The sequence below is a fragment of the Oncorhynchus keta genome, chromosome 10 (assembly GCF_023373465.1).
Source record: "Oncorhynchus keta strain PuntledgeMale-10-30-2019 chromosome 10, Oket_V2, whole genome shotgun sequence".
Lineage (NCBI taxonomy): Eukaryota > Metazoa > Chordata > Actinopteri > Salmoniformes > Salmonidae > Oncorhynchus > Oncorhynchus keta.
Window position 1 is genome coordinate 56,308,968 of NC_068430.1, and position 24,722 is coordinate 56,333,689.

A 24,722-nucleotide genomic window follows, 5' to 3' on the forward strand; every position below is an offset into this window, starting at 1 on the left:
CCTCTGTCCTCTCTCTCTCTCTCTCGCCCTCTGTCCCCCCTCTCTCTCTCTCTCTCGCCCTCTGTCCCCCCTCTCTCTCTCTCTCCCTCTGTCGCCCTCTGTCCCCCTCTCTCTCGCCCTCTGTCCCCCCCTCTCTCGCTCTCTGTCCCCCTCTCTCCCTCTGCCCTTTCTCTCTCGCCCTTTCTCTCCCTCTCCCGCTCTCTGTCTCCCTCTCTCTCTCCCCTCTGTCCCCCTCTCTCTCTCGCCCTCTGTCCCCTCTGTCCCCCTCTCTCTCTCTCTCTCTCGCCCTCTGTCCCCCTCTCTCTCTCTCTCTCTCGCCCTCTGTCCCCCTCTCTCTCTCTCTCTCTCGCCCTCTGTCCCCCTCTCCTCTCTCTCTCTCTCGCCCCTCTGTCCCCCTCTCTCTCTCTCTCTCTGTCCCCCTCTGTCCCCCTCTGTCCCCTCTCTCTCTCGTCCCCTGTCTCTCTCTCTCTCTCTCTCGCCCTCTGTCCCCCTCTCTCTCTCGCCCTCTCTCTCTCTCTTCGCCCTCTGTCCCCCTCTCTCTCTCGCCCTCTCCCCCTCCCTCTCTCTCTCCTCTCTCCTCTCTGTCCCCTCTCGCCCTCTGTCCCCCTCTCTCTCTCTCTCTCTGTCCCTCTGTCCCCTCTCTCTCTCTCGCCCTCTGTCCCCCTCTCTCTCTCTCTCTCTCTCGCCCTCTGTCTGTCCCCCTCTCTCTCTCTCGCTCTCTCGCCCTCTGTCCCCCTCTCTCTCTCGCCCTCTGTCCCCTCTCTCTCTCTCTCTCTCTCCCTCTGTCCCCTCTCTCTCTCTCTCTCTCTCTCTCTCTCTCGCCCTCTGTCCCCCTCTCTCTCTCTCTCTCTCTCGCCCTCTGTCCCTCTCTCTCTCTCTCTCTCTGTCTCTCTCGCTCTCTCGCCCTCTGTCCCCCTCTCTCTCTCTCTCTCTCTCTCTCTCTCCTCTCTCTCCCTCTGTCCCCTCTCTCTCTCGCCCTTGTCCTCTCTCTCTCTCTCTCTCTCTCTCTGTCCCTCTCTCTCTCTCTCTGTCTCCTCTCTCTCTCTCTCTCGCCCCTCTGTCCCCTCTCTCTCTCTGTCCCCTCTGTCCTCTCTCGCCCTCTGTCCCCTCTCTCTCTCTCTCTCGCCCTCTGTCCCCCTCTCTCTCTCTCTCGCCCTCTGTCCCCTCTCTCTCGCCCTCTGTCCCCCTCTCTCTCTCTCTCGCCCTCTGTCCCCCTCTCTCTCTCTCGCCCTCTGTCCCCCTCTCTCGCCCTCTGTCCCCCTCTCTCTCTCTCTCGCCCTCTGTCCCCCTCTCTCTCTCTCGCCCTCTGTCCCCCTCTCTCTCCTCGCCCTCTCTCTCGCCCTCTCTCTCTCGCCCTCTCTCTCTCTCGCCCTCTCTCTCTCTCGCCCTCTCTCTCTCTCTCTCGCCCTCTCTCTCTCTCGCCCTCTCTCTCTCTCTCGCCCTCTCTCTCTCTCTCGCCCTCTCTCTCTCTCTCTCGCCCTCTCTCTCTCTCTCGCCCCTCTCTCTCTCTCTCGCCCTCTCTCTCTCTCTCGCCTCTCTCTCTCTCTCTCGCCCTCTCTCTCTCTCTCGCCCTCTCTCTCTCTCTCGCCCTCTCTCTCTCTCGCCCTCTCTCTCTCTCTCGCCCTCTGTCCCCTCTCTCTCTCGCTCTCTCGCCCTTCTGTCCCCCTCTCTCTCTCTCGCTCTCTCGCCCTCTGTCTCTCTCTCTCTCTCTCGCCCTCTCTCTCTCTCTCGCCCTCTGTCCCCTCTCTCTCTCTCTCGCCCTCTGTCCCCCTCTCTCTCTCTCTCGCCCTCTGTCCCCCTCTCTCTCTCTCTCTCTCCTCCCTCTGTCCCCCTCTCTCTCTCTCTCTCTCTCTCGCTCTCTCTGTCCTCTGTCCCCCTCTCTCTCTCTCTCTCTCTCTGTCCCTCTGTCCCTCTCTCTCTGTCCTCCCTCTCTCTCTCTCCCTCTGTCTCTCTCTCTCTCTCTCGCCCTCTGTCCCCTCTCTCTCTCTCTCTCTCGCCCTCTGTCCCCTCTCTCTCTCTCGCCCTCTGTCCCCCTCTCTCTCTCTCTCGCCCTCTGTCCCCCCTCTCTCTCTCTCTCGCCCTCTGTCCCCCTCTCTCTCTCTCGCCCTCTGTCCCCTCTCTCTCTCTCTCTCGCCCTCTGTCCCCCTCTCTCCTCTCTCTCTCTCGCCCTCTGTCCCCTCTCTCTCTCTCTCTCTCTCGCCCTCTCTCTCCCCTCTCTCTCTCGCCCTCTCTCTCTCTCGCCCTCTCTCTCTCTCGCCCTCTCTCTCTCTCGCCCTCTCTCTCTCTCGCCCTCTCTCTCTCTCGCCCTCTCTCTCTCTCTCTCTCTCTCGCCCTCTCTCTCTCGCCCTCTCTCTCTCGCCCTCTCTCTCTCTCCCTCTCTCTCTCTCGCCCTCTCTCTCTCGCCCTCTCTCTCTCTCGCCCTCTCTCTCTCTCTCTCGCCCTCTCTCTCTCTCGCCCTCTCTCTCTCTCGCCCTCTCTCTCTCTCTCGCCCTCTCTCTCTCTCGCCCTCTCTCTCTCTCGCCCTCTGTCTCTCGCCCCCTCTCTCTCACTCGTCCCCCTCGTCTCTCTCACTCGTCCCCCTCTCTCTCTCTCTCGTCCCCCCCGTCTCTCTCTCTCTCTCTCTCGCTCTCTCCCCCCTCTGTCTCTCTCTCCCTCTCTCTGTCCCCCTGTCTCCCTCTCTCTCTCTCTCTCGCCCTCTGTCCCCCCTCTCTCTCTCTCTCTCTGTCCCTCTCTCTCCCTCTCTCCCTCTCTCTCTCTCTCCCTCTCCCCCTCTCTCTCTCTCTTGTCTCTCTCTCTCTCTCTCTCGCCCTCTGTCTCTCTCTCCTCTGTCTCTCTCTCTCTCTCTCGCCCTCTGTCTCCCTCTCTCTCTCTCTCTCGCCTCTGTCCCCTCTCTCTCTCTCTCCCTCTGTCCCCCCTCTCTCTCTCTCTCGCCCTCTGTCCCCCTCTCTCTCTCTCTCGCCCTCTGTCCCCCTCTCTCTCTCTCTCTCTCTCTCTCGCCCTCTGTCCCCCTCTCTCTCTCTCGCCCTCTGTCCCCCTCTCTCTCTCTCGCCCTCTGTCCCCCCTCTCTCTCTCTCGCCCTCTGTCCCCCTCTCTCTCTCGCCCTCTGTCCCCCTCTCTCTCTCTCGCCCTCTCTCCCCCTCTCTCTCTCGCCCTCTCTCTCTGTCTCTCGCCCTCTCTCTCTCTCTCGCCCTCTCTCTCTCTCCCCTCTCTCTCTCTCGCCCTCTCTCTCTCTCTCCTCTGCTCTCTCTCTCTCTCTCTCTCGCCCTCTCTCTCTCTCTCGCCCTCTGTCTCTCTCGCCCCCTCTCTCTCGCCCTCTCGTCCCCCCTCGTCTCTCACTCGTCCCCCCTCGTCTCTCTCACTCTGTCGTCCCCCTCGTCTCTCTCACTCGTCCCCCTCGTCTCTCTCACTCGTCCCCCCTCGTCTCTCACTCGTCCCCCCGTCTCTCTCACTCGTCCCCCCGTCTCTCACTCGTCCCCCGTCTCTCTCACTCGTCCCCCCCCTCTCTCACTCGTCCCCCCGTCTCTCTCACTCGTCCCCCCGTCTCTCTCACTCGTCACCCCGTCTCTCTCACTCGTCACCCCCGTCTCTTTCTCACTCGTCACCCCGTCTCTCTCACTCGTCACCCCCCCGTCTCTCTCACTCGTCGCCCCCGTCTCTCTCACTCGTCGCCCCCGTCTCTCTCACTCGTCGCCCCCGTCTCTCTCCTCGCCGCCCCCTCTCTCTCTCTCGTCGCCCCCGTCTCTCTCACTCGTCGCCCCCTCACTCGTCGCCCCCCGTCTCTCTCTCCCCGTCGCCCCCTCTCTCACTCGTCGCCCCCGTCTCTCTCCTCGTCGCCCCCGTCTCTCTCACCGTCGCCCCCGTCTCTCACTCGTCGCCCCCCCGCCTCTCTCACTCGTCGCCCCCCCGCCTCTCTCACTCGTCGCCCCCGCCTCTCTCACTCGTCGCCCCCGCCTCTCACTCGTCGCCCCCGCCTCTCTCACTCGTCGCCCTCCGCCTCTCTCACTCGTCGCCCCCGCCTCTCTCACTCGTCGCCCCCCGCCTCTCTCACTCGTCGCCCCCGCCTCTCTCACTCGTCGCCCCCGCCTCTCTCACTCGTCGCCCCCCGTCTCTCTCACTCGTCGCCCCCGTCTCTCTCACTCGTCGCCCCGTCTCTCTCACTCGTCGCCCCGTCTCTCTCACTCGTCGCCCCGTCTCTCTCACTCGTCACCCCGTCTCTCTCACTCGTCACCACCCGTCTCTCACTCGTCACCCCCCGTCTCTCTCACTCGTCACCCCGTCTCTCTCTCGTCACCGTCTCACTCCCCCGTCTCTCTCGCCCCCTCTCTCTCACTCTCTCTCTTTCCACAGCATATTCATCCTGTCCAGGCTTTCATTTGTGGAAATTGGATGACACAAACTCCCCTGAACCTCGCTGCTACCAGAGCTATGGTTTGCAATTCCACCGGCTAGCTTTTAGGGTTGTCTGATTGTGTGCATTTTTCCGAACCAAAACACTTTCCCCCTAAATCTCCCTCCAATGAGCACACATGGACACAGTCATTTGTTAACTGACCGTACTACCTCCATGCGTTCTTGGGGACTAATTGACACACAGGCCAACCCCTGAAATCACTCTCTGGAGGAAAACCCAAGATAAGGGAGGAAAGAATTGACTTATTATTCCTTCCCTCTTTCTCTTCATTTTTAGATTTTTGTTATATCTCATGTTTTTGTTCCCCCCGGCTTTCGTCCCTCCCTCCCTCACCGCTCTTCGTCCCTCCCTCCATCGTCTCTCGTCTTTCCCAATTCGGTTGGTCATAAAATAACCCTCTGCCGACACTTTTTCATAGTCTAGGTGAAATTAAGCCGGGCCTCTGAGAGTTGCCGCACACATTTTGCGTAGTCAGCATTTACAGGAAAACTAATGTCCCGGTATCGCCGGAACATGATTGGTCTCATGATTGGTCTATCAAGCAGCGCTGAGATGGGCCAACTCAAACTCTCTGCTATCATTGGCACTAGAAGTCACCCACAAGGGAAAAAAGTATTTTTCCATTACTTTCACCTCTCCGTCAATCAAACCCCCATCCCTCTCCCATCAAACCCCCCCGTCCCTCCTCTCCCATCAAACCCCCCCGTCCCTCTCCCATCAAACCCCCGTCCCTCCTCTCCCATCAAACCCCCCGTCCCTCCTCTCCCCTCAAACCCCCCCATGTCCCTCCTCTCCCATCAAACCCCCCATGTCCCTCCTCTCCCATCAAACCCCCATGTCCCTCCTCTCCCATCAAACCCCCATGTACCTCCTCTCCCATCAAACCCCCCATGTACCTCCTCTCCCATCAAACCCCCCGTCCCTCCTCTCCCATCAAACCACCCTCGTCCCTCCTCTCCCATCAATCCCCCCGTCCCTCCTCTCCCATCAATCCCCCCGTCCCTCCTCTCCCATCAACCCACCCCCCGTCCCTCCTCTCCCATCACACCCCCCCGTCCCTCCTCTCCCATCAATCCCCCCGTCCCTCCTCTCCCATCAATCCCCCCGTCCCTCCTCTCCCATCAATCCCCCCCGTCCCCTCGTCCCTACTCTCCCATCAACCCCCACCCCCGTCCCTCCTCTCCCATCAACCCCCACCCCCCCGTCCCTCCTCTCCCATCAAACCCCCAAACCCATCCGTGCCAAGGGAACCCGACTCTCGGAAGGTATGGAAGCCGAGGGGGTGCTGGCACATGTGTCACTTAATTTAGAAGAATTAAAAATTCAGTCAATCCCACTCCCACACTGGGAATAGCCAAATGGGCTCGGGAACTTTGGTTCAGACAATTAGAGGTTGTTTTGGTTTGGATGCAAGCAGATATTTAGGGGCTCCTGAGTGGCGCAGCGGTGTAAGGCACTTTTTTGATTCCAGGCTGTATCACAACTGGTCGTGATTGGGAGGCCCCATAGTGCTGCGCACAACTTGCCCAGAGTCATCCGGGTTTGGCCGAGGTAGGACGTTATTGTAAATAACAATGTGTTCTTAACCGACTTGCCTAGTTAAATAAAGGTTAAATAAATAATCATATTTTTTTGCATTAAACTGCTGGGAGTGGATGACTGGGTTGGGTGGGCGAGATGACGAGAGAAGCTTTGGCTGGAGTGAAAGTGGGAATTGTATTGTTGGAACCACAACAACAATGACAACAACAACAGCAATTAATCTCTCTGAGACGTGTGCAGTATACTTTTGTCTCGAGTCTCGATCCATCTCATTCTTTAATTTCCCTTTTTTTCTAGCTTGTATTGTTCTCAACATTCCCGATGGAGCATAATGACCATGAATCATCATTTTTTTACTCAACCTCCCTCATGGTAGCAAACATGTTTTGGCCATCAGAGAGCTGCGGAGCTGCCACAGAGTAACTGAGAACCATGCCTTGGTGCTATTGACAGAATAAGGGCCTAATTAGGAGAAGAAGGGGATGCTGGGTAGTTTGCTGATACTGCATGCAGTGGGGAGGCCTGGGAGGGAGCAGACCTGTATACAAATTGCGTGGCGTCCATAGAAGTGTGCCACCTCCGGGGATTTTCTCAGCAGACCTTCTCTAAACCCCTCACTATACCGTTGAACGTGTGAAATATTAGCATGCCGGGTGTTGTGTGTCTCTAACTCATCGCAGTGTGACTCGCGTTATTGTACCGTGCGTTGTGTAATACGCCCGAAGCTCTCGCTAGCTGTCTCCCTTCACAATTGAGTGTAGTCACGGATATGCCCTACAGGCCTGAGTTGGTGTAATTTTTTCATCTGGGGTGGTTGAATGTCGTCTTGACTTTTGTCTTAACTTGGCAGCGTATCTCGTGTGCTTTCAGGTTCCCGGGCTGATGCATAATCAATAGGTAATGTTCCATCGCGTCTCATAATGTTTTTTTTTTTTGCCTTGCAGGGCTCCTACAAATGCCGCTGTGGATGATGCTCTGGATGACAGCTCCGAACGCAGAGAAAAGGACACCGGATCAATAGGAGCTTTCCCCCCCTTCCCTTGGCCAGTCCATTCTCCTTCCAGGGGAATATAGCTAAACACAAACAGAGCCGGACTAGGTGCTGGAGTGAACCCACCTCCCCCTTCCCTTCCCCCAGCCTTGCCTCCCGCAAGTCCCAGATATGTGGCCCTTACAGAGGTCACTCGCTGCCCCTCGTCTGGGGAACCTGCTCCTTCTCATGGTGCTGGTCCTCTTGGTAGGCCCATCCCAAACAGGAGGCCAACCCCAGACCTTCAAAACCTTCTACCCGCCCGATTGGGGACTGACACACCTGGCCATTCACAACAAGACGGGCGAGGTCTACGTCGGCTCGGTCAACTGGATCTTCAAGCTCTCCAGCAACCTCACCAAGCTGCGGAGCCACATGACTGGTCCCGTGGTGGACAATGAGAAGTGCTACCCCCCGCCCAGCGTCCAGTCCTGCCCCCACGACCTGGCCCAGACCAGCAATGTCAACAAGCTGCTGCTCATTGACTACGCCCAGAACCGGCTCATCGCCTGCGGGAGCACCTCCCAGGGCATCTGCCAGTTTTTAAGGCTGGACGACCTGTTCAAGCTAGGCGAGCCACACCACCGTAAGGAGCACTACCTGTCCAGCGTGGCCGAGTCTGGCACCATGTCCGGGGTCATCATCACCTCCCCGCATGGCCCCGCCAGCAAGCTCTTCATCGGCACGCCCATCGACGGCAAGTCTGAGTACTTCCCCACACTCTCCAGCCGCAAGCTGATGGCCAATGAGGAGAACGCCGACATGTTCAGCTTCGTCTACCAGGACGAGTTTGTCTCCTCGCAGCTCAAGATCCCTTCGGACACCCTCAGCAAATTCCCCGCCTTCGACATCTATTACATCTACAGCTTCAGCAGCGAGCAGTTTGTCTACTACCTGACCATGCAGCTGGACACTCAGCTCACCTCGCCAGACGCCTCCGGCGAACAGTTCTTCACCTCCAAGATCGTCCGTCTCTGCGTGGACGACCCCAAGTTCTACTCGTACGTGGAGTTCCCCATTGGCTGCACCAAGGATGGTGTGGAGTACCGCCTCATCCAGGACGCTTACCTCAGCCGGCCCGGGAAGCAGTTGGCCGACTCTTTAAGCATTTCCGAAGACGAGGACATCCTATTCACGGTCTTCTCCCAAGGCCAGAAAAACAGGGCCAAACCACCCAAGGAGTCGGCCCTGTGCCTGTTCACACTGCGCCGCATCAAGGAGAAGATCAAGGAGCGCATCCAGTCCTGCTACAGGGGAGAGGGAAGACTGTCGCTGCCCTGGTTGCTCAACAAGGAGCTGGCCTGCATCAACTCGGTGAGTCCCTGCGACCCTCGTAGTGCCACTGACCTCTATCGGATTCTCCGATTCAATTCACTGCCCTTCTGATATGTCCCTCACATTAAATTCACTTTGATTCTTATTATTTGCCATGCTCTTTTCAGACAGCATTGAACAAAAGGCCTAAGCTCTGTAATGGCTGACCTTGTGGTCTCACTGGAGATCTGTCAATCTTGAGGAGACCGTAGTTACAACCACCCTGCAATTATCAGGGTTTCGATTCAGACAGTGGTGATGAATACATGGGCCTTCCTCAACACGCCTCTGCCATGATGCTGGCATTTAGCTTTAGTCCCCTTCCACCACTTCTCCCTGGGGCCATCTGTAGGCCAGTCGTAATTAGAGAGGAAGTGCTGAGGCGTCGTGACTCTGAGCCCGGTTCCCACTCTCTTCCTGGAACCACTGAGTGCTTTGATTTAGTCCAACGGAGATATCATTAGCCCAGTCCCCAGGATTTGTGAAATGTCACTCAAATGACACACACACACACACACACACACACACACACACACACACACACACACACACACACACACACACACACACACACACACACACACACACACACACACACACACACACACACACAAATTCATTGAGAGAGGGTTTGATCACATGCTGTCTGCAGTACTCGGCCCCTCAGGGAAGACAGAGACTTGGCTGGGGTTCTCCTACTGATCTACGGTGCATGGCCGCGCATTGCTTTCGAGAGCGCACACCCCGCTCCAGGCCGAGATAAACAGGCCTCAGTCCACATCTCCGTCGCCCTCTCTTTCGCCTCCTCCCTTCTCGCTCCCCTTCTCTCTCGTTCCTTCTTTTTCTCTTCCTCTTCCTCCTTCTCTCTTCCCAACAGTCATCCCGCTTTCTCGCCCTCTCCCCGTTCTTCCTTGCTCCCCCTCTATATATCCATCTACAGTCGACTTCTACTTCTTATTTTCTTTGTCACTCGCTCACTCACTTCCTCAGCCTGTTAGCTGGCGTTCTCAACCTCCATCCCTCTCTCTCCTTCCTCTTTCATTTGTTCTTTCCCTCTTTTTTTTGTGCTCTCTTTCTCCCCCCTCCCCTTTCTTAGTCTCTACCACTCTAATGATTAGTTCTTTTGATATAGCATTCTTATTAAACAGTGGTACGGCCCAGCTTGGTGACAGGTGCTACGTGCTAATGAAGGCCCATCTCCAGCTGTACGTCATACACATAATGGACTATGAATGAGTACAGCAGGAGCAACAGCAGGTCACTCTTTATTACAGTTCATTACCAAGAGTGCACAGGTGCTTGAAAGAAAGGGATGTAGAGATTGGGAAAGGAGGCTGCCGAAAAGCCTGTCAGTCGCGCCGTCTGTCGTTTCTAAACCTAGAGAGCGAGAGCGAAGAAAAGAGAGGTATTTGTCAATGGCCCAGTTGAGGCACTCAGGGGGTCACCTCGCTCCTCCTCAGCTGCAGTTGATTGCCTGTCGTCGTGTTGGCCCTTTCTTTCTCAACTCCTCTTCTCCCCGTGAGTGTTAATTTGACCGTTTTGGAAATGGGCTCTGGTTCTCCGCGTGCAAATGTGTCCTCACAAGTAGCGTTTACACAGGATAACTTTTTTTCCAAAGCCAGTTAAAATGTGATCTTCTCTCAAGTAACACCCCGCAATCTGCTTAGTCAGCCAGTCGGTCGCAAACCATTCCACACTGACTCATTCTGGATTCCCGCTTTTTAAGCCCACTCGTTGCCACAGCTCCCCGGCTCTGGTGGGAACGGTGATGTAAGAGCTGCTGTGTTCAGACGATTGGCTGGCCCTTGATCCTGTGGCGACGCCATGTCAGGCTTGAGGACTCATTGAGTAGAAGTAATCCTGTAAGCACAGGTCTTGGAACAGCGTTCCCCCTCCCCCACTCTCTTAACCTTAACCTTTCAAAACTGACCTTAGATCAGTGTCTGGGGGTGATTTTGGCTCATTGCTCCTTGAGGGGCTAGATGAGGTCAGCAGTTGACCCTGGTGTAGAGCGGCTGGGAGGCGAGGCGGATTGAGGCAGGCCATTGGCCAGCTGAAGGGTGCAACCTATCATGATGAATGGTCTCCCGTACTGTCAGCTCCCCTCATTACCCCTGTAAATGGACTGTGACTGTGTGTGGTCTGTGTGTGTGTGTGTGGAAAGCTCACATAGGTTCACTGTTGTAGATATTTATTATGTAATTTTGTTCTTTATACTGTACACACACACACCTCTATCTGAAGCGACCTCGGGCAGTGGTGGTGTTCTCAGGCCCTCATCTCATCTGTCTGGGGTTTATTAGTGATGCTATGACCTTCCACCACTCTGGGAGTAGATCCATAGAAACCATTTCTCCACAGAGGGAGGGAGCAACACCGAGATCGGGAGGGAGAGGTGGGTAGAGTGGGAGAGAGAATAAGAGAGGGAGAGCAAGTGGGTGTGAGAGGGAAGAGAGTGAGACTGGGTGGAGAGGGAAGAAACGGCATTGGTGAGAAAAGTATCCAGTTGTCGTACCTGAGTAAAAGATGCCTTTAATAGAGAACGACTCAAGTAAAAACGACTCAAGTAAAAGTGCTGGGTGACCCCAGCAAAATTCTACTGGAGTAGAAGTCTAAACGTTTTTGGTTTTAAATATACGTAAGTATCAAAAGTAAATGGAATCGCTAAAATATGCTTAAGTATTGAAAGTAAAAGTGTCAATAATTAAAAATTCCTTATATTAAGCAACCCAGACGGTACAATTGTCTTGTTTTCTAAATTTACGGATTGCCAGGGGCACACTACAACAGTCAGACATGATTTACAATGAAGCATGTGTGTTTAGTGAGTCCACCCGATCAGAGGCAGTAGGGATGACCAGGGATGTTGCCTTGATTATTGTGCGAATTGGACAATTGTCCTGCTTATTAGCATTCAAAATGTAACTCCCTTTTGGGTGTCAGGGAAAATGTAAGGAGTGAATAATACATGATTTTCATTAGGAAGGTAGTGGAGTCCAATAAAAAGTGGTCCAAAAATATAAATGTTAAAGTACAGATACCCAAAAAACACTACTTAAGTAGTACTTTAAAGTATTTTTACTTAAGTACGTTACACCGCTGAGGAATAGTGAGCTGGAGCGAACGAGAGAGAGAGAGAGGGCGACAAGTAGCTACAGAAAGAGAAAAGAGACATGCCTTTGCAGGCTATATCTGCTGAGGAAAGGGAGGCGAGGAGAAGTGGATATTGCAGATGGAGAGAAAGGGAAAAGAGAGATCTACTGAAGCTAGTTACAGAAAGCCTGTGCTGCCCATGTGTCTGCTGGTACCACCAGCCACAGAGCAGGAGGAGATGATTTGAACAGAATGCTCCCGCACCAATAATATCGCTGTCAGTCACCCGGGCGCTGGGCTGTCACCGCTGAGTATTTCCGTCATCCGCTGGCTCTTCACAGGGAAGGCGCTTTCTACCGCTGCTCCTGACCCTTGGCGCCAGCTGGTGGCTGGCAGTGTGCCAGATAACGCTCACCGTCTTCAGGTGACATCTTGACATTCACGCCGTCAGGAAGGGAGTAGGAGGAGAACAGGGGGGGGTGTGTCGTGTTTGTTGTGGGTGGGGATGTGTGTTGTGTGTGTTGTGTTTTTTGGGGGGATTTTTGTGTGTGTGTATAGTGTTTGGTGAAGTGTGTGTGTAGTGTTTGTTGTGGGTGGGCGTGTGTGTTGTGGTTAGGGGGGTGTGGTTGTGGCATGCGCAGGCATTCATGCAGTCTGTAAATGGACAAACAAAATACAATGCTACTATCACAACTTTTCCTTAGGTTTAGCCCACATCTCTATTTCTCGCTCTGGCCAAGGATGGCGCTGTCCACCCGACCCTTCCCGGAGACGGTGGAACAATGGTCGAGCTTCTTCCGGTGAGGTGCCGGGCAGCCTGGGATTCCTACCATAGAGTAGGAAAAGAAGACTGAGAGGCCGACATGGGGGTGGGCTCATCTTAGTGTGATCGAGACACCGGGTGACCCGTACTAAGCAGGACGCGCGTGCGCTGCACTATGCAGGATGCCTACTCACAGCACTATTGAACTCGACTGGTATCTCTCTTCAAAGTAAGAGCGGATGTGAATCTCCGACTCTCCACATGCATCTAGCCTCGGCAGTTTGATAGTGTTGCAGGTTATGCCTTTTTTTATCTGTTAAACTACTTCCGTCCTGCCTCCGCTCCTTGGAGCACATACAAAAGACGGTGTCCCAAATGGCAGCCTGTTCCCGATGTTAGAGCACTGCTCTCGCACTATGCAGGGAATAGGGTTGCGTTTGGGCCGCACATAGGAGCCGCCGCCGCCGCTGCTACACCGGCCTACATGAAGATATGCCGGGATACTGAAAGCTTTGCCTCTATCCGCTAGCCTCTATCCGCTAGCCTCTATCCGCTATCTTCTATCCGCTAATAGCATTATTAAATTTCATAGAACTTCGCTTGTTCCACACAGGGGGAAATGCAATATAGTTTAGTCAAGTCAACTCTGCGATTATCAGATACAGAATCAACGGTGTGTTCAAATGCTACATTTCAAACACTTAATCTGTGTCTGATTTGAGTTTGCCTCGTGAAATAGATGCCCCCCCCTCCAAAAAATAAATAAAATAGGGAACTCCAGGCAGGCTCAAGCGAATGCTGAACTATTCAAAATAGTATTTGATCCCACGTCTGGAGGGCTGTGTTCTTCCAAAACGTTATATCTTCAACTCAAGCAAGGCCAACTAATAACCTCGTTAAATATATTTGCCTTTGCGATTCTGAGCGGTAATTACGATAAATGTAAAACACAGGACTATTCCCCTTTTCCTTAATCAGAATGTGACGGTAAACGCACGTAGCTCATTAAACGTGACTAATTGGGACGGCGGCGATGACCACCGGATGGATGTTTCTTAGTTAATTGGGCGACGTAATGTGCTGAGGGGTGAGAATAACTGGGTTGAACCTATGTCATTATATACCATACTAAAGTACTAATATTAGACATTCTTATGTATTGGGTTAGATTGACGGACAAACCAACCAATCCAGTGTGTGTGTGTGTGTGTGTGTGTGTGTGTGTGTGTGTGTGTGTCTACCTGTGTGTTTGCTTATCAGTGTCTCCCTTAAGATTGTTCTCAGCAGCGGAGGCGAATGTGGGGGGGGACGTGGGGGGTGCCAGGTTGTAAGAACGACTGAGAAGTTCACTTCTGGCGACAAAAAAAAAATAAAAAATGTCGTTTTACTCCAAAAATGCATGAATATAAATAAGGTTGACCCCATCTGAAATACAATTGATGGGAACCACTGCACTGTAGGGAGGATGAGGAGCAAGCTGTGGCTGCGTGATCGTGGCTCTCATTCCTGCTACTGCTTAAATCTGTTTGACAATTACAACTGGACTTTTTAAGCAAACAGATCTTAAAAGGGATAGTGCGAGATTTTGCCAATTAATTAAGGATACCATTTCTATGCCAATGCGTGCAGTTTATAACTTTAGTTTCGGGAGATTCGCCACAAAGTTTTGCCCAAAAAAAATCGTAGTTATTGGAGTGGCGGCAATGATACACAATCTCTTTCTCTCTCTCTCTCTGTCCCCACCCCATGCTCACAAATCGCCGACGCCAATGATACTAATTGCCCGTGTAATTATTTATTGATGTCTGTCTGTGTGTCTTTTGTGTTTTCAACGTGTACTTGTCACGTACACAGGATACAGCAAAGTGTAGAACAGTGTGGTGACATGCGCAGCGCAAAACTCTTTCCCAATGAGGCAGTAATACAAGTAATAATACAGACAAGAAATACGAGAGGAGACAGAACACAATACTCATATACAGGTTAGTGCCAGTACCATTATTACAGTGTGCAGGGGTGCTGGATTGATTGTAGGTATGTACATGTAAACAGGGGTAAGAAGTGACTTGTAGCAGGATAAATATGAATAGTAATAATAATAATAATAATAATAATAATAATAATAATAATAATAATAATCAACAGCTAAAATATAAACGCAACATGTGAAGTGTTGGTCCCATGTTTCATGAACTGAGATAAAATATCCCAGAAATGTTCCATATGCAATAGAAGCTTATTTCTCTCAAATGTTTTGCACAAATTTGTTGACATCCCCGTTAGTGAGCATTTGTCCTTTGCCAAGATCCACCTGTCAAGTTTGGCATATCAAAAATCTGAATAAACTGCATGATCACTACACAGGTGCATCTTGTTGCTGGGGACAATAAAAGGCCACTCTCAAATTGGCAGTTTTGGCACACAACACAATGCCACAGATGTCTCACCTTTTGAGGGAGTGTGCAATTGGCATGCTGACTGCAGGAATGTCCACCAGAGCTGTTGCCAGACAATTTAATATTTGAAGAATTTCTGCACACGGTCAGAAACCGTCTCAGGGAAGCTCATCTGCCTGCTCGTCATCCTCACCAGGGTCTTGACCTGACTGCAGTTCAGTTCGGTGTCGTAACAGACTTCAGTGGGACAATGCTCATTTTCCATTGGCCACTAGCTGGAGAAGTGTGCTCTTCGTGGATGAATCCCGGTTTTGACTGTACCGGGCAGATGGCAGACAGCTGTATGGCATCGTGTGGGCGAACGGTTTACTGATGTCAACGTTGTGAACAGAGTGGCCTGTGGTGGCGGTGGGGTTATGGTATGGGCAGATATACGTTACGGACAACGATCACAATTGCATTTTATCGATGGCAATCGATGAGATCCTGAGGCCCATTGTCGTGCTGTTCATCCGCTGCCCTCACATCATGTTTCAACACGATAATGTACATCACTCCTGGAAGCTGAAAAATGTCCCAGTTCTTCAATGGTCTGTTTACTCGTCTGACATGTCACCCATTGAGCATGTTTGGGATGCTCTGGATCGACGTGCACGACAGAGTGCTCCAGTACCCAGCAACTTCGCACGGTCATTGAAAAGGACCGCCTGCCGTATGGGAGCAGAGAACAGGCAAATGCTGGGGTGACTGGAGTCTTGGGCACTTTTGGGGGGCCTTTCTCTGACACATGTTGGAAGTGTTTTTGACACCTTTGGGAAGCTGATAGCTGAAATGTTGCTAGTGACTGTAGTGCCACTGCTTGCTGCCGTCACACTGGAACATAAAATAATAATAATATTTAATAATAATAATAATAATAATAATAATAATAATAAACTGTCTTTTTTACATGACGCAAACGCACGCACACAATACCCAGCTGTGTGTTTAAATACAATTCAAGGCATGTCCAAGGACCACTCGTTACAAGTAGGAACAATCACACACTCCCATCTCCACATTGCTCCGTTGCCATAGCGTTCTAGTCCTATCTGACGTGAGAGAGATTGACCCTCCGAGAGATTCTACAGTTGGCTTGGAATTCTAAAACAGCTGTGTGTCTTTTGTGTTAGTCGTTCTAGGCACTGTGTGTTTGTGCGTGAAACGTGCACATGCGTGTGGCGCTAGGTGCACCTGCATCGTATGTGTGTGTGTTTCTGTTTGCGTTTGCCCCGTGTCCTCCCCCCACTATGCCTAAGCAGTGACGTGACAGTGTTTGACTGTGGGCTGTAGGTCAGGAGTTCCCAGTGGGATTTCCCCCCCGCCTGTCTGTCACCGGCGATGACTCTGCACATGACACACACTCCACCCTGTACTTTTGTTATCGGAAGTACAGCTCACGAGTAGAGGACATGTTGTTCCAGGAAGCTTTGGATGTCGGTGGCGGTGCCTCACCAAAGTGCTTTAAATTCGCGTTTGGAAAAGCGCTGTATGAGATGAAATGAATTAAAAGACGCAGTTGGACATGTGGAGGGACAGACAGACAAACTGAGACCCACACAGACATGTTTTATTTACTTTGAGAGGAGACTCCTTCTCTTTCAGAGACCCCAGCGATGTCTCCTTAAGCTCAGCTGGGATTCTGGGTAATTTATGAGAGCGAAAGATGGAGAGGGAGGGGGGCAGAGAGCGAGAGAGAGAGAGAGAGAGAGAGAGAGTGAGTGAGGCAGGCAGGCATACAGGCAGGTAGCACACACACACACACACAGAGAGAGAGAAAGAGAGAAGCCCAGTGGAATGTGTGAATAGTTTGTGCTGTGATATGCCAGGCTGTTTTGGCTTGTGTGTGGAATGTGGCAGCGTGTGTTCAGTTACACCCTGTGTGTGTTGTATTTATAGAGCAGGACCTCTGTGTGTGTGTGTGTGTGTGTGTGGACGTGCCCACTCACAGAATCAGACCGTTGTGTATCCATGCATGATGCATACCCATACATGTATAAATGTATGAATGCACATTTAATGAATAAGTGGGGCAGGGGCAGATATTTGTATTTTATTTCTATTCGCTTCAACATTTTTCTTTTGAAATTACGTTTAGATTCAAGTAGTTTCCAGACCTGATTTGCTAGTTTTTATTTAGTTGTAGTTTTTACAAAAACAATTCTATTTAGTTTTGTATTGTATTATTTAGTGTTCGGGATAAAAAAATAACTGAGAGGCTAGGAGACATTGATGTGATGTCACTTCTTGCCACGGGGTGGGGTGGGGGGTGAGTAATGTGTAAGGTGATGGGTCAGTTCATAGGTTAGGTTCACGTTGTAAAGTCAATTTCGATGTGACTTGGGTTTGAAAGGGTTCGCGCCTAGACTGGCGAAATAAATATGGTGGAAGGAAACTCTCTTCACAGACCACTGGTGGTTTTCATCTGATTGTCAAACAAATCACTTCATAAAGTAGGTTACGTAGCCAGACAGCATCAGGCTACACTTACATGTCTTCTGCCTTGACGACGATGGCAGTATTATCAGCAGCACCTGTATTTTTACTAAATACATGTGTTTAACTCTGGTAATTTTTCTGTAAAATTGTTATATTTGCATTTTGCCCGGCTTTGAAAGCGCCTCATTGCTTAAGCGGAGAAATTGTATTTAAAATAAATATTACTAGTATTTTTGGGATGTTTATGCCCAGCTCACAAGGCCCCTTGATGTAAAGGCCTGAGGCAATAGCCTCTTCTGCCTAGTGCTAAGTCTGTCACTGATCCCTCTCAGGTCTGTTTAACGGGGTGGCTCTCCCATAGACACCAATGTATTATCAGCTGTGTCTGGTCTGCTTAGTTCATTGACTGTATATGAACCAGAAATAAATGAGGGATGTCTCACTTCCTCTTCCATCTCTGGTTTAGCTTGCCCTTTGCATTTACCAATCTGATTCAGAAACTTAAACTCCATTTTGTAGAAATCTTGAAAACCCGTTAGATTTTTGCCCAAAGTTTAGGAGGAAAAAACAAATTCTGGACAAAATTCATGTTGGGTTTTATTTTAGTTAGTTTTAGAGTTCAAGATAATAGTATCAGTATATTTTTAGTTTTTCAAAAAGGTTTGGTAATTATTTTATTTTCCAAAATAGTTTTTTCATGTTTAGTTTTAGTTTACTATAATAGACTTGGCGTGTGCACACATTGTTTATGTGTGTGTGTGTGTGTGTGTGTGTGTGTGCGCGCACATGTGCATAAGTAATCTTTATAAACTGGGTGGTTCGAGCCCTGAATGCTGATTGGCTGACAGCGCAGTGGAGTGCCTGGATACAGCCCTGAGTCGTGGTATGTGAACCCTTTGGAATTACCTGGATTTCTGCATAAATTGGTCATAAAATTTGATCTGATCTTCATCTAAGTCACAACAATAGACAAAAACAGTGTGCTGAAACTAATAACAAACAAATTATTGTAATTTTTTTGTCAATGTTGAATATATCATTTAAATATTGTAGTGTAGGTTGGCAAAAGTATGTGAACCCCTAGGCTAAGGACTTCTCCACAAGGTAATTGGAGTCAGGAGTCAGCTCACCTGGAGTCCAATCATTGAGATGAGATTGGAGATGTTGGTTAGGGCTGCCTTGCCCTATTAAAACACACTCTCAAAATTTGAGTTTGCTATTCACAAGAAGCATTGCCTGATGTGTCTCGAACAAAAGAGATCTTAGACTTAATATGAAGAATTGTTGACTTGCATAAAGCTGGAAAGGTTTACACAAGTATCTCTAAAAGCGTGGATGTGCATCAGTCCAAGGAAAGACAACTTGTCTATAAATGGAGAAAGTTCAGCACTGTTGCTACTCTCCCTAGGAGTGGCCGTCCTGCAAAGATGACTGCAAGAGCACAGCACAGAATGCTCAATGAGGTTAAGAAGAATCCTAGAGTGTCAGCTAAAGACTTACAGAAATCTCTGGAAAATGCGAACATCTTTGTTGACGAGTCTACGATACGTAAAACACTAAACAAGAATGGTGTTCATGGGAGGACACCACGGAAGAAGCCACTGCTGCCCCCAAAAAACATTGCTGCACGTCTGAAGTTTGCAAAAGTGGACCTGCAAAATATTCTGTGGACAGATGAAACTACAGTTGAGTTGTTTGGAAGGAACAGACAACACTATGTGTGGAGAAAAAAAGGCACAGCAAATCAACATCAAAACCTCATCCCAAATGTAAAGTATGGTGGAGGGAGCATCATACCAGACACACCAAAAATATTGCTGAACTGAAACAGTTTTGTAAAGGAATTTACAAAATCCCCCCTGACCGTTGTGCAGGTCTGATCCGCAACATTTAGTTGAGGTTATTGCTGCAAAAGGAGGGTCAACCAGTTACTAAATCCAAGGGTTCACTCACTTTTTCCACCCTGCGCTGTGAATGTTTACACGGTGTGTTCAATAAAGACATGAAAATGTATAATTGTTTGTGTGTTATTAGTTTAATTACACTATGTTTGTCTGTTGTTGTGACCTAGATGAAACTCAGATCAAATGTGATGACCAATTTATGCAGAAATCCAGGTATTACCAGAAGGTTCACTTATACTTTTTCTTGCCAATGTATACCACAAACCCCCGAGGTGTCTTATTGCCGGTCACCAACGTAATTAGAGCAGTAAAAAGGAATGATTTGTCATACTCGTGGTATATGGTCTGATATACCACGGCTGTCAGCATTCAGGACCCGAACCACCTAGTTTATTATTGACAATATATTGTCCAGTGTAGGTTAGCCAGCACAGTAAGTGTCTTCTTGTGGACTGTAGGTTAACTTTCAAACCCAGAAGAATACCATTACCCTTCACTACCCAGTAGAACTCTGGGTGTGCATCCCAAATGGCACCCTATTCCCTATGTAGTAGTGCACTACTGTTGACCAGGGACCAACGGGCTCTGGTCAAAGTAGTGCGTTATGTAAGGAATAGGGTGCCATTTGGGACTCAACTGCTGTCTCCCCCATGATCGATTAACCCTTCAAGGTCCTTCCCTCCAGGCTCTGGTGGGGTGGGGCTACCGTGTGTCTGACTAAGTGCCCGACTCAAATTCTGATTGATGGAGACGAGCTTGCACTTCTCTCATGATTGGGTTGAATATGGCCCTGTGGGCATCTGGAGAAGTGTAGGAAGGATTGTAGTTGAGTGAAGTGTGTCTGTTTTGTCCAGCTGGGAGACTGGCCAAGGCCATTAGTGAATAAAGACTGTTGTTTCAAGTAACGGCTCAGTGGACATGGACACACACGCACACACACTTCACTCCTCTACAATCCTCCCGATCCTTCTGCAGATGCCCATTGTTAGTGAGTCGCAGAAGGTTCCCGTAAAGCAGCAATCCCTCTCTCTCCACCGGGTCACGGGGCGAACTACGGGACTTTGTAACCGAATTGATACCCAGCTGGCTGTCCCTTCCTCTTTCTCCTCTCCTCCTTTCTCTCCCTGCCTTTCTTCCTGCTGTGAGATGGATAGATTAAGAGAAAGACGCAGAGTGAAGGAGGGGGAGGAATGGAGGAATGGAGAGAGGGAGAGAAACGCGTAGAGTTGCGGTACTCGTCCGCTGTAGTTCTCGGCTAAGGGATGGTTGGAGAGCGAGGCAGCGAGAGTGAAATAAAGCAGGAAAGGAAGGACCAGAGGGACATCGGCGAGAGTCGTGTTGAAATCAATTTCAGGCAGATGGTGAGACACGTGAGGGAGAGTAAACTGTTCTCTTCTGTGGATCAATCAGATGATGTCGTGATCAGTCTTTGGATTACACCACCATTTACACACTCGCCTGTGTGTGTGTTGCCCGTGTTAAACACACACCGACGCCACTTCAATTCTAACCTTCCTCTGCTAGCAGCCTCTTAGGCCTCCATAGGGTGCGGGTTGCGCACACACAGTGACTTTGGTGTGTCATGCCTCTCACGACAGGCCGATTTGACTTGCGTAGTAAGGTTGGTGACCTCTGCCCTCTAGGCTGAACCACTGACACGAAGCATTCAGGCTGTCTCCCCTAGCAATCCAAGTGGTTGGAATTCGTCAGGGGGTAACTATTGTGCCCCTTAATGAAATTAGAGCTCTGAATGAGGGGATTATCATTTGAATTGGCTGAAGAGAATCCTTTGGGAGAGACACACGCACTACTTAAACATGCACACAACACTCGTCTCTAGACGATAGTTCACGTTAGCAAACTGCGTATCTGTTGTGTTTATGTGGCTCTTTCCTTTGTCTTTCTGTAAGTGCAACTGCGCTCTGATATTGTACTGTATTAAACAAGGCTATTACAAGGCCAGACACACTGTTTTTGCCTGTCTTCTCACACTTCTCCCTCTCTCTCTCTCTCTCTCTCTCTCTCTCTCTCTCTCTCTCGTTCAGCCTCTTCAGATCGACGACAACTTCTGCGGCCAGGACTTTAACCAGCCGCTGGGCGGGACCAGCACCATAGAAGGGATACCGCTCTTCATCGACAAGGATGACGGCCTGACCTCGGTGGCCGCCTACGATTACCGCGGCAACACCGTGGCCTTCGCCGGCACGCGCAACGGCAGGATAAAGAAGGTAAGGAGCGAGAGGACGGCGGGAGAACGACTCTTTCGGGTCGCGACGGAGTCGGACGTTTCGCCGTGTTTGAGGGGCGTCGTTGTTACGTTGTATTCACGGCCTTTGTTGATCAGTCTTGTCACGGCAGATTGGGATTTGGGTGTTTTTTTATTTTATTTCCGTAAGCAGGAAGTTGCTCCATGTATAATCATGTCGACATTGATTGGTCCTCATGACTTTTTTTTAAGGGGGATATCATAGGCTGTGTCAGGAATGGCGACCCTATAGATTCCTATATGGCTCCGGCAAATAGCAGTGCACTAGGTAGGAAAGGAGACAAGGTGGCGTTGACACGTCCGCCCTCATAGATAGGTGCCGGGATCTGATTTAGCCGTCGGGGCTTTTGTTTAGTTCATAAAACCTTGACTGTGACGCGTCACATCCATTTGACTCTGACGTGTCTTTAACACCCAGGAGACCCTGCAGGCCGTCGATCAAAATCTCCACCCGTTTTTTATTTATTTTTTTAAATAGCCGCTCAGACGACAGGCGGGGAAATTGACTGCGGTCGTCTAGTTTTAGTAGATGCAGTATATAGACCTAGCCTGTGGTGTCAAATGGAAATGGATAGAGTGGTCTATTGAAAGTCGTGGGGTTTTGGTTCCCGCGATGGTCATAAACGGGATATTAGGCAGATATGTGTTAGCTGTTAGTGGCTTTGAATGAGAGCTGAATGTTGTCTGGATCTTAGCCTCCAGAATCTCTGGTGAACATTCCAAACGGGCTGCTGCTGTTGGTCTGAGTTGGTGTGTTCTTACTTGTGTGTTGTTATTGATATCTCAGTTATTAGCACGTACACAGTGTGCATGTTGATTGTGTGTTTGGTGAGTGTTCGTTATGGCTTGTCATACCAATTTGTGTGTGTGTGTGTGTGTAGTCTGTTGAAGACAGGGCTCTCGAGGTATATAGGAGCTCATTGTATTTCGCCTGGTTTACCTTCTGCTCCGCTCAAGACATTGAGTCACCGTTATGAATATGCATTATAATCTGTGGGTTTCTTTGTCTGAATGTGTAGTGTGTGTGTGTGTGTGACAGCACAATGCAACGTTGACTTAGATTCAGCACTGTGCATTTGTCAAAGTGACACCGACCCATTCAGTTATTTTTGTGAACAGCGTTATTTGTTGTTGTGTGAGACGTGTGTTGGTGTGTGGAAGGAGAGAACAAGGTTGTTGTTACATGGAGGTAATTGCCAAAATAATGGAAACCCCAACATAAAGTGTCTTAATAGGTCATTGGGCCGCCACGATGCGCCAGAACAGCTTCAGTGCTCCTTGGCAGATGTTCTACAAATGTCTGGAACTCTGTTGGAGGGACGTGACACCATTCTAACATGAGAAATTCCATCCCTTGGTGTGTTGTTGACGGTGGTGGAAAACACCGTCTCAGGCGCCGCTCCAGAATCTCCCATAAGTGTTGAATTGGGGTTGAGATCTGGTGACTGAGACACACACACACACACACACACACACACACACCCTTTAAACCCCCTATGCTAATTTGAGACCCCTCTTTCAAAGTTCTGGAAATAAAATACACAAAGATAAGCGGTTATCGTGCTAACAGAGCAAGATAATGCTAGCAGTGCTAGATTCAAAACACCAGTGGTATTTGTGTCTACATCTGGGCTCAAATGCGCTAGGTGTGAGATGACATCTACACAAGAGGAAAATAAGGTGGAACTGATAAATGAGCATACATTCTTTGTCTGTTCCAAATGTATCATCATCAAGCAGCTTAGGGAAGTGATTGTCCGGCTGCTAGTTAAGTTGCATGGGGAAACGAGATGTGCGTTTCAGTTCTGAATGCCTCCTACAGCTAAGGACTCGATGAGTCGGGCGGTACTGACCTGCTCCAATCCACTGGACAGATGGTAAGCTCAACTCCCCGGCCAGTGGGAGACTGGACACTGGCAAGGCGAAGGAGGCGAAACGTAAATGTCACTGATGTGTCTTCCTTGGATCAGCCTCTCAGAATAGCACTAAAAACAAGCAAGCAACACAGAACATGACTAACAATAGCCCATATTAACACATGTCGCCTGAGAAATAAGGTTTGTGAAATTGATCACTTAATGACATCTGATAACTGCTAAGAGTCGGTGTTTGGACTATATATGTGTGAAATGTTGGATAATGTAAGTGATATCAAGCTGCCCACTCAAAAAGAAGCTCCAAGCTGTAACCAGTGCCTGTTATCTGATTCAAGTCATCAGTCCAACCTACCAGGGTATTTACAAACAGAACATTAACTAAATCATCTATGTATATTGATCACATCTTTACTAATATAGCGCTATCTAGAAAAACCAAAGTCCCGAAGACTGGACCTAAACTGGTGTATAAACGATCATACGGGACGTTTTAACAATGATTCCTTTGTGAAGATGTGAAAAAATATTTGTTGGGCTGATGTGATAAGGAACATCCAGACGCTGCACTGAAAGCATTTGTGAAACTGCTTCTTTCCAGTTACTGATAGGCATGCGTCCATCAAGAAACTGACTGTTGGAACTGCCAGAAGAAACTGTACTATGGAACAAAGATACATTATGTAAAGAATGATGGTAAAAAAAACTCTGGAGGACTTAAAATATAATTCTAGGCAAATAAAGCAAGCTCTGCGCCTTCCTTCACTGAGGCAGATGGCTTGTTCATAACAAAACCCTTTGATACTGCCGACCACTTGAATACCTTTTTTGTTGTTGACAAAATGTAAAAACTTAGGTATGACATGCAAACAACAAATGCCGGGCCTTCATATTCATGCATAATGGACCAAATAATGAAAGACGAGCACTGTAGTTTTGAGTTCCTCAAAGTGGGTGTGGAAGAGGTGAAAACAAACAAGGACAAACCAAGTACTGACAACCTGGATGGTGAATGTTTGAGGTTGGTAGCGGAGTACATTGTGACATTTTTGTCACATCTTGAATGTATGCCTAGAAGACTGTGTGGTAGGCAAAGGTCATTCCGCTACCCAAGAATAGCAGAGCACCCTTTTTAATGGTTTTAACAGCCGACCAATCAGCCTGTTACAGGTGCTTGGCAAACGTTTGGTAAAAATACTGTTTGATCAAATACAAAGTTATTTTGCAGAAAACAAATGAACAGACTTTTCAGCATGCTTATAGGGAAGGGCACTCAATGGGCTCGGCATTAACACAAATGACTGATTTGGCTGAAATAAATTGTGGGAGCTGTTTTGTTGAACTTCAGTGTAGCTTTTGATGTCATCGATCATAACCTATTGCTGAAAAAAACGGAGGTGTCATGGATTTTGCATCCTCTTCCTTATTATGGCTTGGGAGTTACCCATCTAATAGAACACAGAGGGTTTTTGGTAATGGAAGCCAAATTCAGTTGAGTGTGGTGTTCTGCAGGGCAGCCCACTAGGACCATTATTGCTTTCTGTTTTTACAAATGACCGTCCACGGACCTTGAATATAGCCTGTGTGTCTATGTGCGCTGACGGTAAACAGCAAACAAAATATAACAGTAAACAAAATAACTGAGACACTT

General features: G+C 49.6%; 1 protein-coding gene across 3 annotated transcripts in view; it reads left to right on the forward strand.

Annotated features, from left to right (window-relative positions):
- The window catches only part of LOC118389002 (plexin-A1-like), a 302,199-nt gene that overhangs the window by 43,593 nt on the left and 233,884 nt on the right, over nucleotides 1-24,722 (forward strand). For all 3 annotated transcript variants that reach the window (XM_052527317.1, XM_052527315.1, XM_052527316.1), the window contains exons 2-3: nucleotides 6,898-8,297; nucleotides 20,977-21,159. In XM_052527317.1, the coding sequence (XP_052383277.1) occupies nucleotides 7,116-8,297; nucleotides 20,977-21,159 (1,365 nt within the window). In that variant the 5' untranslated portion in view covers nucleotides 6,898-7,115. The remainder of the gene's footprint in view (nucleotides 1-6,897; nucleotides 8,298-20,976; nucleotides 21,160-24,722) is intronic.